The sequence below is a fragment of the Oncorhynchus tshawytscha genome, unplaced genomic scaffold, assembly GCF_018296145.1.
Source record: "Oncorhynchus tshawytscha isolate Ot180627B unplaced genomic scaffold, Otsh_v2.0 Un_contig_10255_pilon_pilon, whole genome shotgun sequence".
Classification (NCBI taxonomy): domain Eukaryota; kingdom Metazoa; phylum Chordata; class Actinopteri; order Salmoniformes; family Salmonidae; genus Oncorhynchus; species Oncorhynchus tshawytscha.
The window spans coordinates 183,110-198,045 of NW_024609557.1; the positions used below are offsets into that span (position 1 = coordinate 183,110).

At 43.7% G+C, this 14,936-nt stretch overlaps 1 protein-coding gene across 2 annotated transcripts; it reads left to right on the plus strand.

Annotated features, from left to right (window-relative positions):
- The first annotated feature begins 194 nt into the window (after positions 1–194).
- Positions 195–13,501, plus strand: LOC112262361 (solute carrier family 43 member 3). 2 transcript variants are annotated; one of them, XM_042315898.1, is made up of 13 exons: positions 4,122–4,276; positions 4,884–6,173; positions 6,471–6,600; positions 7,106–7,152; positions 7,803–7,879; positions 8,833–8,925; positions 10,160–10,299; positions 10,716–10,867; positions 10,955–11,098; positions 11,198–11,305; positions 12,365–12,551; positions 12,790–12,913; positions 13,179–13,501. In XM_042315898.1, the coding sequence occupies exons 2-13, from the start codon at positions 5,981–5,983 to the stop codon at positions 13,317–13,319; spliced, it is 1,536 nt and encodes a 511-aa protein (XP_042171832.1). In that variant the 5' UTR covers positions 4,122–4,276; positions 4,884–5,980; the 3' UTR covers positions 13,320–13,501. The 2 variants fall into 2 exon arrangements, 1 of the variants encoding a protein (XP_042171832.1); XR_006082400.1 differs by lacking the exons at positions 6,471–6,600; positions 7,106–7,152; positions 7,803–7,879; ... (6 more) ...; positions 12,790–12,913; positions 13,179–13,501 and adding exons at positions 195–687; positions 780–883; positions 1,151–1,256 and having other exon boundaries at positions 2,493–4,276; positions 4,884–5,006.
- The last annotated feature ends 1,435 nt before the right edge of the window (positions 13,502–14,936 follow it).

The following is a 14,936-nucleotide window of genomic DNA, read 5'->3' on the forward strand; positions in this document are numbered from 1 at the left end:
GGAGGGTTTGCCCGGGGTAGGCCGTCATTGTAAATAAGAATTTGTTCTTAACTGACTTGCCTAGTTAAATAAAGGTTAAATAAATCAAATGTATAATATATATATATATATATATATATATATATATATTAGGCGAGCCTGTAGAGCAGTTCTCAGATTCTCATGCAATTCTCTCATGTACTTACGGTAAATTGAATGAGACGTCATCACGTCATGTTGCATTATTATTGTAGACACAGGAACAGGGATTTGTTAACCGATATGATCTGGGGTTTAAACTACCCAACCAGGTGTCCACTTACAGTCCACAGTGTTTAAACATATTACAATTCAATATCGCTATTTTTCCCTTTAAAAATTGCCATTATCAATATCTAGCTAGCTAGGCTATTCTAGCTAGAATGTCGGAGACCGTAATGTTTCAGACGCAGTTGTCGTCCATCATGGAAGCTCTATCCACCGCCGCCATGGCGGAGATAACCAAACTGGTGGACGAGTACTCCGCGTTTTTACGTGGGGAACTGTCACGGAAAAAACACGATAACGAAATCCTGATGAAAAAGCTGAAAGTAGTTGAAAACCGACACCGGAAAAGGACATCTACGATTGAACACGGCGGGGACGGAGTTGGCACTGTGCTGCGCGAGAGACTTTGGAACGGGGGTTCCCTACCGCACCACACGCCCCGTACGTGTTTATGTATTTCATTTGAAATGCTTGGTGATTTAAAATCGACAGTCGAAAATTTAAGTAATGTGGTCCCTTCTCTTTCCATGCAGAAACCAACAGAGAACACAAGCCCGACCCAGTCTTTACGCAGCAGGGTTGCAGCAGCGAGTGGAGTAATGGACCCGCGGCGCGGGAGGGACTAAGGACGGACGAGGTAGTGTAGCCGCACATTACACTTTTTTGTTTTATCAGCAGTAAAATAGTTAATCGTGGGCATGGCATTGATATTATTTACAGCTGAATTATAAGGTATAATAATTTACATAAGGATTGATAAAACATTGTCAAAAACAGGCTAATAGGCTAGTATAGGATAAAGGTATTAATGCATTACACAGGCATACATGCAAGTACGTGTTTCTGTAATTCGCCTCCCATTAACAATGCATTGATCACACTATCACCGTCTGTCCGTTAACAGACCACTGTAACAGACCAGACGGCTGAACCAGTTACCATCAAACAAGAGAGACTGCAGGAGGATGGCCCAGGGGAATGTGGTGCTCCAAATGAACTGAGGATGAATGGTGAGAGAGACAAACCACGTTTCCATCAACAGTTTTTATACAAGGAAAGTCATACCGAACTTTTTTTTTTATCACGATGGATGGAAACAGGAAGTTTCGGTACAATCTTCTAAATGCCAACAGATCATTTGTTCATTCGACATGGTGGGACCTTTTTGTCTGTAAAATGAATTATGCGAGAAATGGGGATTGAAACGCCTCTGCGCCAATATTGAAATTATAACCGTCATATCGAGGTGAACTTGGAGTCACGTGATGATATGTTGTGTGGTCCTCCCACTACGTCTCGGGAAATCATGCAGTTTATTAGGCTACAGATGAAATAACATGATGAACTTCAGGGTGGTGCTGCTCCTTTCCGATTTAATATCATTGGTCTGACTCTGGGGATGCTTGACTGCCGTTTGACAAATATTCTAGCTCCGTAACAATTTACGTTTAAAGTTTATTTCCAGCAATTCTACACATTTTGTAATGGGGTGCAGAGAATATTTTGCCGTTTTTAAAGGTAATTTTCTTGCAATTCTTTACATTTTGCCATGTCTAATGTGTATTCATGTGATATTTGAGTGACTCAACAAAATCTATGGGCTAAAAAACGGAGCAAAAAAATGTTTAGTTGATCTGGACGTTTCTGACAAGTTATAAATAGCTCTCTAAGGTATACAAGTGTAACGGATGTGAAAGGGCTAGTTAGCGTTTCAATCGGTGACGTCACTCGCTCTGAGACCTTGAAGTAGTGGTTCCCCTGCTCTGCAAGGGCCGCGGCTTTTGTGGAGCGATGGGTAACGATGCTTCGTGGGTGACTGTTGTTGATGTGTGCAGAGGGTCCCTGGTTCGCGCCCGGGTATGGGCGAGGGACGGTCTAAAGTTATACTGCTACACAATGACTGACATGACAAGAGGAACTGATAATGTACTACCCAATTTAGAAGTTGCACCTTGTGCATTCTACTGTTTTAAGTTGAAAGCCAGACTGAGTTCCTGTTTTTTATCTGCAACAAGTCCGTTTGGTGGAAACACACCACTGGTGGGAAAATGTACATATTTTCTTATGCAGATTTGAGAATATTCACATTAAATTGGATGGAAACCTAGCTACTGAGAGAGAAGGAAAATGCAATATTGCATGGTGGTGGTGGTGATAGTGATGATGATGGTGGTGGTGGTGAGGATGATGATGATGACATTGCCTTCTGTTCTCTATCCCGTGTTGTCCCCTCTCCTGCATGTAAGCTCCTGAGCGTTCCACCACTTCACTGGTCGCCCGGCAACCGCATCCCACTGATCAGAGCAGTTTTGAGGAGGACTGGGGGTTCCAGAGTACACCACCAGGGGGTAGAGATGAGCTCACTGACTCTATGGAACACAACATAGAAGTGGAACATAGAACTATGGGACACCACATAGAACAGGAACATAGAACTATGGGACACCACATAGAACTGGAACATAGAACTCTGGACCATGACCTCAGTAGCAGCTCTCACTGCCTTGACCAGGAACAGCCTGTAGTAGTTGAGATCTGCCTCAAGAGGGAGCCAGAGAGCCCATGTCCAGACCTCAACCCACTACCGGGAGGAGAACCAGGCCTGGAGGTCGACCAGGGGGATCTGGGACAAACGTACCCCGAGTATGCAGCACTGAATCTGGGGTACGGTGGCTACACAGACACCTCTGGTCTATTTTTCACCTACTCGTCAGAAAACCAACTACAACAACACACTTCCTCCTTGACAACGACCACAGACGATTACGCATCGTTCCCAGGGAAAAACTCTGTCACCTTCATGCCTGGTCACCATGGAGACCAAAGAGGAAATGGTGGGACTGTCAGAATTCGAGCTCCCCTCAGTAAAGAGAAGGAGGGGAGGTTCGTATGCAAACATTGTGGGAAAGGTTTCCCCTACATCAGCTGCCTTAAGCGGCACGCCCTCAACCACACGAGAGAGAGGACGCATCACTGTTCCATGTGTGGGCGGAGCTTCATCAGACCCAGTCACCTGAGGAGGCATGAACTGCTGCACACGGGGGTCCGACCCTTCGCCTGCGCACTATGTGGACGCCACTTCTCGCATGGCGCACACCTCCGAGCTCACATGAAGACTCACACGTGATGGAAGTGCCCTGTGTGTGTGTGTGTGTGTGTGTGTGATGTAATTGACTTGTTTTACATATGATGTAAAGTTTTATGTGGAAAGACTTGAACCAGTTTTAAAAAGGCGATTCCACGTCAATTCAAGAGTTCAATACATACAGTAGACATCTGTTCTGTGGATTGGCCTTTATTGTAGCCTGCTGTGTTGCTAGGCAGTTTCTGAGTAAAATGCTGATGGTTGAGATAGCTGCTTTCATTGGTCAAGTTACTTTTTAATTCCAGAAGATGTATTTTATTATTGCTGTCAAATCATATTCCAAGTTTGTATTTCCATTTTACAATTAATGACATTATCATCAGAAATCCCACACAGCTGTGAGTAGCTAGGCCTACTTTTAGAGTATATATTTAAACAATAAGGGCCGAGGGGGTGTGGTATATGGCCAAGGCTAAGGGCTGTTCTTAGGCACAACACGGAGTGTCTGGACACAGCCCCTAGCCGTGGTATATTAGCCATATACCACAAACCCCCGAGGTGCCTTATTGCTATTATAAACTGGTTACAAGTGTAATTAGAACTGGAAAAATGCATGTTTTGTCATACCCCTGGTATATGTCTAATATTTTCAGCCAATTAGCACTCAGGGCTCTACCACCCAGTTGATAATTAGATATAAGCAACTGGAGACAATTCACCACCATATTTTGGTCCATGGACATGGTTCCAACATGGCCATTTAGCCAAGTCCCCAATGCCTGGCCAACGCTTGCGTCGCGTGCACCATGAAGCGCAGGTGGAAAGACAGACAGCGAATGGACAGGCACGTCGCGGCGCCTGCGCGTAATGACGATATTCTGTTTAGAGTTCTACCACAAATCAACAAGAGGATCGACATTAAACTAAGTGGGATCATTAAACAAGGTGAGTGGCTGGTATATAGGCTAATATCTGAATGTATAGGCTACAGCCTATGTATGGCATCGTTTTTATAGCCTACGATTTATGATCAATGCTGCATGGTTGAACTGTGGCCAGTGTAATAATTGTCATAAAAGTTGCTCTACCATAGCCATACACGTTTTTATTGTTTTATGACAGCACCGTGTCGTATACTGGCCAACGTCCCGCTATAACCGAACTATTTTACTGTCTATTGTTAGGCGTTTTGGCACCATACTACAGATTGCGCGCAAAGAAAACACAGTAATGCAATGACCGCATGGTGGATTAGTCTGTAGCTAATCTGATGTGGTTTACCGTTATAGGGCGAGTGTACTGTGTCTGTTGTAGTCTTCCCGTACTGTAATGTAGGCTCTAGCTCAGTGCACATTCTCATACCATTAGCGGAGTTATTACGCATTAGACCGTAGTCGATAGTCCCTAGACTGTATTATTCCGATTTCCGACCTTGTATTATAATTATTTATCCTTAAAGTGTTTGATGTGCACTATGCATTATTATTATGAATTGTTATTGCATTATTACACTTGCCACGTGTTGTGATGCCTCTTTACTTGTATATTTTAGGGGGAAGATGAACAATCGCCTCTCTCAAAGCAAATGACAGGATCATTTATGAAATGGCAACAAAGGAATGAACACAAGTCATGAGTTACACACTGAAGAAAAGAGAGGGAAATAAACACAAAGTGGAACAAAGTGGGCCGAAAGGAGAGGAAGTGAGAAAGAAACAGGAAGAGAAACACATCTACAGACAGAGGGGCTATTAGAGCAACCTTTCATCAGTTTACACTGCAGGTTGAGAAACGTCACACTCCTCGTGGGTTTAACCACTAGGCCTACTATTATGACAACTCGTGTTAGTGTGCTATGAACTCAAATTCTACTGCGGCCACCACTACCACTTCAAGAATGAGTTGTTTGAAACGTGTCATAAAACGTGTCATCTGTAACGTCTTCTGATACTGTCATTCTATAGACAGTCTAGTGTTCTTCTGCATTCACATTCACATTTAGGTCATTTAACAGAGGCTCTTATCCAGAGTAACACAAGTCTTCCATCCTAAAAAATACATTTCAAAAACGCGTTGAGAAGGGGAGTTAACCCGTATATTTTCTGATAAGTGCAGTTTGAATTGGAATGCCACGCCTTATCTCTCCCACCCAGCACTTCTTTCTAGTGATACAGCTACTTTTCAGCCAGACACTCTCAAATACTCAAAACAACTATCAAGAGGGATAGAGAGCGAGGGAGGGAGAGAGAGGGAGGGAGGGAGCAAGGGAGAGAGAGCGAGGGAGGGCGTATAGAAAAGTAAGACGAGTCAGAGGATAGAAAAAGGGTCTCTTTGAATACAGTCACCCACTAACCCCACATTAATAAGACAACAAGAACAGTCCTTTGAGTGACAGTTAAACAGGCAGCCAGTCAGTCAGTCAGAGCAGGGAGTCAGCCAGGCAGGTAGCTATCAGTCGGTCAGCCAGCCAGTCAGAGCAGTGAGTCAGCCAGGCAGGTAGCTATCAGTTGGTCAGCCAGCCAGTCAGAGCAGGGAGTCAGCCAGGCAGGTAGCTATCAGTCGGTCAGCCAGACAGCCAGTCAGAGCAAGGACTCAGTCAGCCAGGCAGGTAGCTAGCCAGCCAGTCAGCCAGCCTGTTAATCAGGGAGGATGCTGGGATGCGGTGGGGGTGGAGTGGGGTTGCGGTACAGGCTGACCCTGGCCACAGGGCTGGTGGAGTGTCTGTGTTTTGCCGGCGTGGTCTTCGGCTGGGCATCGCTGGTCTTCGTCCTGAAGACAGACGGATACTTCACTGACCTGTGTGTCAGTCTGACTACTGGACCCAACAGTACAGTGGAAACAGGTGAGTAGTTCAATGCTATTCAGTTCAATATGACATAGAATACAATAGTATAGATTGGAATATAATAGAATACGAGGCACAGCTGAGGAGTTCATACTAGAAAACTGAAGGACCTGGATCTCTACTTCTATCTCTCTCTGTATTCATCTCTCTCTGCCCCATCCCCCCTCCCCCACGCTCTCTCTCCTCATCCATCCATATCTCTCTCTCTCTCTGACTGTAGTGGACAGGATGAACAGTTCTCCCTGGTCTTCATCATCCCTAATCTCTCTCCCCATCCCTCCATCTCTCTCTCAGACTGTAGTGGACAGGATGAACAGTTCTCTCTCGTCTTCACTGTCACCTCCTTTATGAACAACTTCCTCACGCTTCCCAACGGATTCATCTTCGACCGCTTCGGCACCATGGCAACGAGGCTTCTGGGAATGTGAGTCTTTTTTTCAACTCCAGAAATCCAGGCTTCATTGCTAGGGCCCAGAGTTGTTCCTGCCCTGGTCAGGTAAGGATGGCAATATACCCATATACAATGTGATACATGACAAACCCATTGCAAATGATTCTTACAATGTCAACATTTAAAGAATATAACTAGGTTCTGACCTCTGACCAGTATTTCCTGGACATCCACAGAGTTTTATTTACACATAGTCAATTAATTACAATTCTTCAGTAAGTTTATACCGTCGCCTAGACCAGAGAGAGAGAGAGTGAGTGAGTCACTGAGTCTAAAGCGGGTGGGAAGGTGAGGGTCCATTCCTGGTTTACTCAGCCATTGTTTTTGTAGAATGTGTAAGCATATTTTAAGCTTAGTTCTACAGGTTTATTGAGGTTGTCTTCTGACCCACTGAGAAATGTGTCACCACTAAAGTTTAACAGACCATAACCCACTGTGTGACACCTCTTTATCTACCTCTGCTCTGTATTCCCCTCAGATGTCTCTACACCACTGGTACACTGATGGTTGCCTTCTCCAGTTCAGGTGAACATAGACTGTACAGTAGAACGGTTGTTATTCAATCAGAACAGCTCTTGGTGTTCATGTATTTGATAAATGAACAAAGACAATCAATCAAATGTATTTCTAAAGCTCTATTTACATCAGCAGATGACACAAAGGGCTTGTAAGGAAACCCAGCCTAAAACCCTAAACAGCAAGCAATGCAGATGTAGAAGCACATTGGCTAGGAAAAACTCCCTGGCTCTGAACCAGGTTCCCGGTGGAAATTATAAGAGTACATGGCCATTAAGGCCAGAACGTTCTTCAAGATGTTCAAACGTTCATAGATGACCAGCAGGGTCAAATAATAATCACAGTGGTTGTAGAGGGTGCAACAGGTCAGCACCTCAGGAGTAAGTGTCAGTTGGCTTTTCATAGCCGAGCATTCAGAGGTCGAGAGAGAGAGACACCGGGAGAAGGAGAGAGAGGGTTGAAACAGCAGGTCCTGGATAAGGTAGCACGTCAGGCAGACCAGCAGAAACTGGAGCAGCAGTACGACCAGGTGGACTGGGGACGGGGACCTGCAAAAGCATTAGGAAGAGCACATTCCTAGTGTTGGATGTTGGATGAGTAAATATTGATCCAGGCTGAACTTGGCCTATGCTGTCTGTGTGTCTCTCTCTGTCTAATAGCTCTGTCCATGCTGCTGTTCCCAGCCCTGTCTTTCATCGCAGTGGGGGGTATATTGTTCCTCATCACAAACATACAGGTACAGCAGCATGCCACGACTCCTCAGTTTCAACACAGTTCCAGACAGGACAAACAGTATTCATTACATCTGTGTAACAGGTGTATGTCACAATATTTTGTCTGTGTAACAGGTGTATGTCACACACTATTTTGTCTGTGTAACAGGTGTATGTCACAATATTTTGTCTGTGTAACAGGTGTATGTCACACACTATTTTGTCTGTGTAACAGGTGTATGTCACACACTATTTTGTCTGTGTAACAGGTGTATGTCATACACTATTTTGTCTGTGTAACAGGTGTATGTCATACACTATTTTGTCTGTGTAACAGGTGTATGTCATACACTATTTTGTCTGTGTAACAGGTGTATGTCATACACTATTTTGTCTGACACATAAAACTGATATTTATTCAGTAAATACTGTGTTTATACTGTATACTATATGGATACTGTATACTATGGATACTGTATTTCTCTGTATACTAAATTGATACTGTATTTCTCTGTATATTAAATGGATACTGTATTTCTCTGTATACTAAATGGATACTGTATTTATACTGTATACTATATGGATACTGTGTTTATACTGTGTACTATATGGATACTGTATACTATGGATACTGTATTTCTCTGTATACTAAATTGATACTGTATTTCTCTGTATACTAAATGGACACTGTATTTATACTGTGTACTATATGGACACTGTATTTATACTGTGTACTATATGGACACTGTATTTATACTGTGTACTATATGGACACTGTATTTATACTGTGTACTATATGGACACTGTATTTATACTGTGTACTATATGGACACTGTATTTATACTGTGTACTATATGGACACTGTATTTATTCTGTGTACTATATGGACACTGTATTTATACTGTGTACTATATGGGTGGATGTATTCTTCTTGGATGAATGTCCACAATTGTTGAACTGTTGTTCGCTACCATAGGTTGGGAACCTATTTGGCTCCCATCGTTCCACCATCATCACCCTCTATAATGGAGCCTTTGACTCTTCCTCGGCTGTCTTCCTCATCATCAAGGTATCACAGAACTCACACATACTGTAGCCTACAGGGCAGAGGCCTCTGAGAGAAAAATGTTCTGCTCGTCAGGTTACTAGATAACTGCCTTAAAAAGGCCAAGTGTATAAAACAGATGAATTTGTATATATTGTAGATATATCCCATATATTGATTACATTTGTATATATTGTAGATATATCCCATATAATGATTACATTTGTATATATTGTAGATATATCCCATATAATGATTACATTTGTATATATTGTAGATATATCCCATATAATGATTACATTTGTATATATTGTAGATATATCCCATATAATGATTACATTTGTATATATTGTAGATATATCCCATATAATGATTACATTTGTATATATTGTAGATATATCCCATATAATGATTACATTTGTATATATTGTAGATATATCCCATATAATGATAATATTTGTATATATTGTAGATATATGCCATTTGTATATATGATATACATATAATGATTACATTTGTATATATTGTAGATATATCCCATATAATGATTACATTTGTATATATTGTAGATATATCCCATATAATGATTACATTTGTATATATTGTAGATATATCCCATATAATGATTACATTTGTATATATTGTAGATATATCCCATATAATGATTACATTTGTATATATTGTAGATATATCCCATATAATGATTACATTTGTATATATTGTAGATATATCCCATATAATGATTACATTTGTATATATTTAGATATATCCCATATAATGATTACATTTGTATATATTGTAGATATATCCCATATAATGATTACATTTGTATATATTGTAGATATATCCCATATAATGATTACATTTGTATATATTGTAGATATATCCCATATAATGATTACATTTGTATATATTGTAGATATATCCCATATAATGATTACATTTGTATATATTGTAGATATATCCCATATATTGATTACATTTGTATATATTGTAGATATATCCCATATAATGATTACATTTGTATATATTGTAGATATATCCCATATAATGATTACATTTGTATATATTGTAGATATATCCCATATAATGATTACATTTGTATATATTGTAGATATATCCCATATAATGATTACATTTGTATATATTGTAGATATATCCCATATAATGATAATATTTGTATTATATGTAGTCATGGTTGTTTAATAGCTATCCATTGGTGGCTCTGCTTATCCATCTCTCTCTCCCTCCGTCTCAGGTGATGTATGAAGGAGGGGTCTCCCTCCGCTCCTCCTTCCTCATTCTCTCTGTCTGCAGTGTCATCCACCTCCTCAGGACGTTCTTCCTCATGCCCAACACCCACATTCCCTACCCACTCCCTGAGGGCTTCACCTATGGGTGAGAACTACATCCAACTCCCACCCACACCACCTACGCACTCCCTGAGGGCTTCATCTATGGGTCAGAACTACAACTCCCACACATACGACAGTATTCATCTGACCAGGCCCTATGATACATAATGCCATAGTATGTATGGGGGTTGTAGTTGTCACCTAGAGAACTACGACTTGCATAGGGCCTGGGGGGTTTCCAGACCATGGAGTGTTTCCTTGTCAGATTACTTGGGCAGGAAAAAGTCCTGTACATGTTCATAGATAAATGCAAAACTAAATTAAATCATTATTAGTGTTTGGCATTTAACAAATGGTATTGAATTGTTCGGTTAGTCTCAATGACATCCATTCATATCAGATGGGTGACCCTGATGATAAAACATATTTGATTATACTCTGATGCTTCCTTTTCAACAGCGTAAGCCCTGGAAAGTCCAACAGCTACAACGTAGAGGAGATTGAGAAGACGCGAGAGACGGCGATGACATCGGAGGGGGAGGGGCCAGCTGAGACCGACGACATGCCCCTACAGCCTGATGATGGGCAGCAGTCGGAAGACTCTGGGAAAGGTGTCGTTTGGCCAACTACAATCGTTAATCTGGCTGGGGAATGGAAGGTGCATTTTGTGGACTCAAATGTTTTCCTCTCTCTCTCAGTGGCCAGTTTCAGGAGCTGTGTGCAGTCGTGGTTCTTCCTGTGGCATCTGGTGTGGCTGTCTGTCATGCAGCTGCGACACTACCTCTTCATCGGAACACTGAACCCCATGCTCAACCGGCTGGCCGACAACGACTCAGCCCTGGGTAAACCACACACATGAACACACGCATGCACACACCAAAGCATAGGTTCACTGAATGAATCTAAATACTCTCTCTCCCCTCCCCCCCCCTCTCTCTCAGTGAGTCAGTACACCAATGCCTTTGCCTTCACCCAGCTGTGTGGGGTCCTCTGTGCTCCCTGGAACGGCCTCATCATGGACAGACACAAGGGGAAGCCTCTGGCTCCAGGTGGGTCACATGGCTCTAGCTTAGCCTCTGGCTCCAGGTGGGTGACATGGCTCTAGCTTAGCCTCTTGCTCCAGGTTGGTGACATGGCTCTACCTTAGCCTCTGGCTCCAGGTGGGTGACATGGCTCTACCTTAGCCTCTTGCTCCAGGTGGGTCACATGGCTCTAGCTTAGCCTCTGGCTCCAGGTGGGTGACATGGCTCTAGCTTAGCCTCTGGCTCCAGGTGGGTGACATGGCTCTACCTTAGCCTCTGGCTCCAGGTGGGTGACATGGCTCTACCTTAGCCTCTTGCTCCAGGTGGGTCACATGGCTCTAGCTTAGCCTCTGGCTCCAGGTGGGTGACATGGCTCTAGCTTAGCCTCTGGCTCCAGGTGGGTGACATGGCTCTAGCTTAGCCTCTGGCTCCAGGTGGGTGACATGGCTCTAGCTTAGCCTCTGGCTCCAGGTGGGTGACATGGCTCTAGCTTAGCCTCTTGCTCCAGGTGGGTCACATGGCTCTAGCTTAGCCTCTGGCTCCAGGTGGGTGACATGGCTCTAGCTTAGCCTCTGGCTCCAGGTGGGTCACATGGCTCTAGCTTAGCCTCTGGCTCCAGGTGGGTCACATGGCTCTAGCTTAGCCTCTGGCTCCAGGTGGGTCACATGGCTCTAGCTTAGCCTCTGGCTCCAGGTGGGTGACATGGCTCTAGCTTAGCCTCTGGCACCAGGTGGGTGACATGGCTCTAGCTTAGCCTCTGGCTCCAGGTGGGTCACATGGCTCTAGCTTAGCCTCTGGCTCCAGGTGGGTCACATGGCTCTAGCTTAGCCTCTGGCTCCAGGTGGGTCACATGGCTCTAGCTTAGCAACAACAGGATGGTGTTCAATAGTGCACAAAGTAGCTAAATTTTAAGCAATTAAAGACAAAAATGGGTATCCTTATTTGTTCAGGTAGTAGGCCTACCTTCTGTTTCAGTCTAGAATATATATTTTTTAATCCTATTTCATGCCTCATGAGCATGGTTTTGGTGTGTGTGTGTCCATCATCATCCTCACCCAACCTTTCTCTCACCTCCTCCCTCTATAGGAGAAACAGATAAGGAGGCAGACCTGCGCTCCTCCTCTCTCTCCCTCTTCCTCACCTCCCTCCAGTGCCTCCTCTTCTCCATCTGCGCCTCCTCTCCTCTCCTCCCTCTCCAGTACCTCACCTTCATCCTGCAGGTCCTCAACCGCTCCTTCCTCTACGGAGGCAACGCAGCCTTCATCAGCATCGCGTGAGTGAAAGAGGGATAGAGACAGATAGTGGGGGCAGATTAATAGAGAGATCTGACAGGAAATAAAAAGGAAGATTATAGAAGAAGGGACTCAGAAACAAAGACAATAGACTTGACATTGTAAAATGTGAAAATACAGTTGAAAGACTAAAGTTTACAATAAAGGAAGGTGACTGAGTGCTCCTCATTCATACTTCCCTCAGTTGATGTCTTTCTCCTTCCTGCCCTCTCTCACCAGTTTTCCTGGGGTCCACTTTGGGAAGCTGTATGGTTTGGTGATGTCTCTGTCTGCCGTGGTGTCACTGCTGCAGTACCCCTGTTTCGCCCTGGTCAAAGGAGCCCTAGGTGGAGACCCCTTCTATGTGAGTGGGTCATACAAACATACGGTCACTAGATGACTAACCTCGTCCCCAGGCTCAGTTGCTATCGCGAGAGAGCCGGCAGGGTGGATGAGATTAGTAGATGTACTGTGCTGTACTTGCCAAAAAATAAATATTGAAATGTCTTTGTTGAACCTCACAGATCATAACACAAAAAACGTGTAAATTGCAGTTGGCCTACTTTGTACACGTGTATGGTTAAGGCTACGCTCTCAAAAGGGCTGTCTTTGTCATCTTTCCTCCTCAGGTGAACATCGCTCTGACTCTCCTCACTCTACTGGCGTTCATCCATCCAATCAACATCTTCTACCACTGCAGGAAACTGACCAATCAGAGGGAGGATATGGCCGGCGGTGCTGCCATCACATTGGCTGAGGCCAAAATGTAGGGCACATTACATGATGGTCCTGAGCCAAGGGAAACAGGAATTGTCTTATTTCTAATTGTTTAAAGGGAATATGTGAATATGTAAAATAATGAAACGCTTTTTTATACTTATGTTTTACAGTAATCCCATATTCCATCAGTATGTTTTGTTGGATAGTTGTCAATAAAAATGATTATCCATTATTGTGTCCTCATTTTTAAGTATAATAAGTCATGGCAGACTACGTCATGCCGGAAGTCGTCAATGAAAACAAACTGGTTTCCGGTTAAATTGAATCACGCAGTCCAAAACAAACCAGGTGGCGATCACATAAATTTAGGCTGATAAAGACTGGTATTCAAGGTTTTCGTCTCGTGTAAGCAAGAGTTGAAATTGCCGATGAACACCCAATATCCTGGGTTTCACAACCGCTTTAGAAATGGAGGAAACCACGTTTAGCTACAATTTTATTCCGAGTCGAAGGGTGGATGAAGTGATCGACGTGATGCGATCTAGTTTTACACAACTTCAAAAACAACTGAACGGATCTTTACATATGTCAACAGAGGAAGTCGTGGCTTTATTTCCGTCCATCTCTGAAGTGCCGTTGGCTCGTTGTATGGGTTCTCTGCAAAAAGCGTTACTGGCGGAGATAACCAAGCTGTCGAAGAGTCAGGTCGCCGACGTTATTCTTACCGTTAAAGGTCCAGTACCGAGAACGGAGAGAACAGAGTACTTCAGTTAGCGGCGGAAGAAGCTGAGAATGAAGATGTCAGTTACGATGGCACAGACACAGGTAGTTCATTCTACACACACTGAATCAATATAACATACAAAACATTGTCCAATATGTGTGTAGCTTACTGCTGTATAATTGATTGTAATCAAACACACAGTAGAGAAGGTATTTTGATCAAGTTTGGGGGTACATTTATGAAATGTAGCCCATAACAAGTTATTGCCAATGTTGACGCTTGCCTTACTTCCCCAACAACAGGTCACATGTAGACCACAGTGATACCAAAGCAGACCCAGATCCATCATACTGTGGCGGTAGATCAAGCCTCCACCACACATGCAGTCTGTGGCCATATGTTCAGGACAGGATGATGCACCTAGTGTCCACACGGGAGAGAAGCCTTACACCTGCTCCGACTGAAACAAGACCTTCCACAGACAGGTAGGAACTGGGTAGAAGTAGCAAAACATGATTTCAGCTTGTGGTAACAGTGATAAGTTCTTTGGACAGGCCCAAGCCGTACATGTGCTCACACTGCGGCAAATTCTTCTCCAACGCCGCGGCGGTCGCCGCCCACGAGCGAGAAGCCGTTTCCCGTGCCCGTACTGTGAGAAGACATTTGCGACCGCCGGTATGACGAAGGCGCACGCCCTGTGTCACCTGACTGAGCAACCTCACCCGTGTCCCCAGTGTGACCATTTCTTCAGAACAGTGTATGATCTGAGTCATCAGCTGGTGACACAAGGCCCTTCCTGTGTGAGAAGTGTCCCAAGGCCTTCAGGACAGCCAGGATTCTGCATAACCACAAGGTCAGTCAAGTTAGGTTGAGAGGACTGATCCCTGGTTTTGCTGTCAGTGTACATATAGGTAGGAAACACTGTTCATAAGGGTTTGAGGAA

Coding starts and splice junctions, on each gene's coding strand:
- LOC112262361 (XM_042315898.1), top strand. CDS start 5,981: ATGCTGGGATGCGGTGGGGGTGGAGTGGGGTTGCGGTACAGGCTGACC. Junction 7,153..7,802: donor GGTTGCCTTCTCCAGTTCAG/GTGAACATAGAC, acceptor TCTGTCTAATAG/CTCTGTCCATGCTGCTGTTC. Junction 11,099..11,197: donor CGACAACGACTCAGCCCTGG/GTAAACCACACA, acceptor CCTCTCTCTCAG/TGAGTCAGTACACCAATGCC.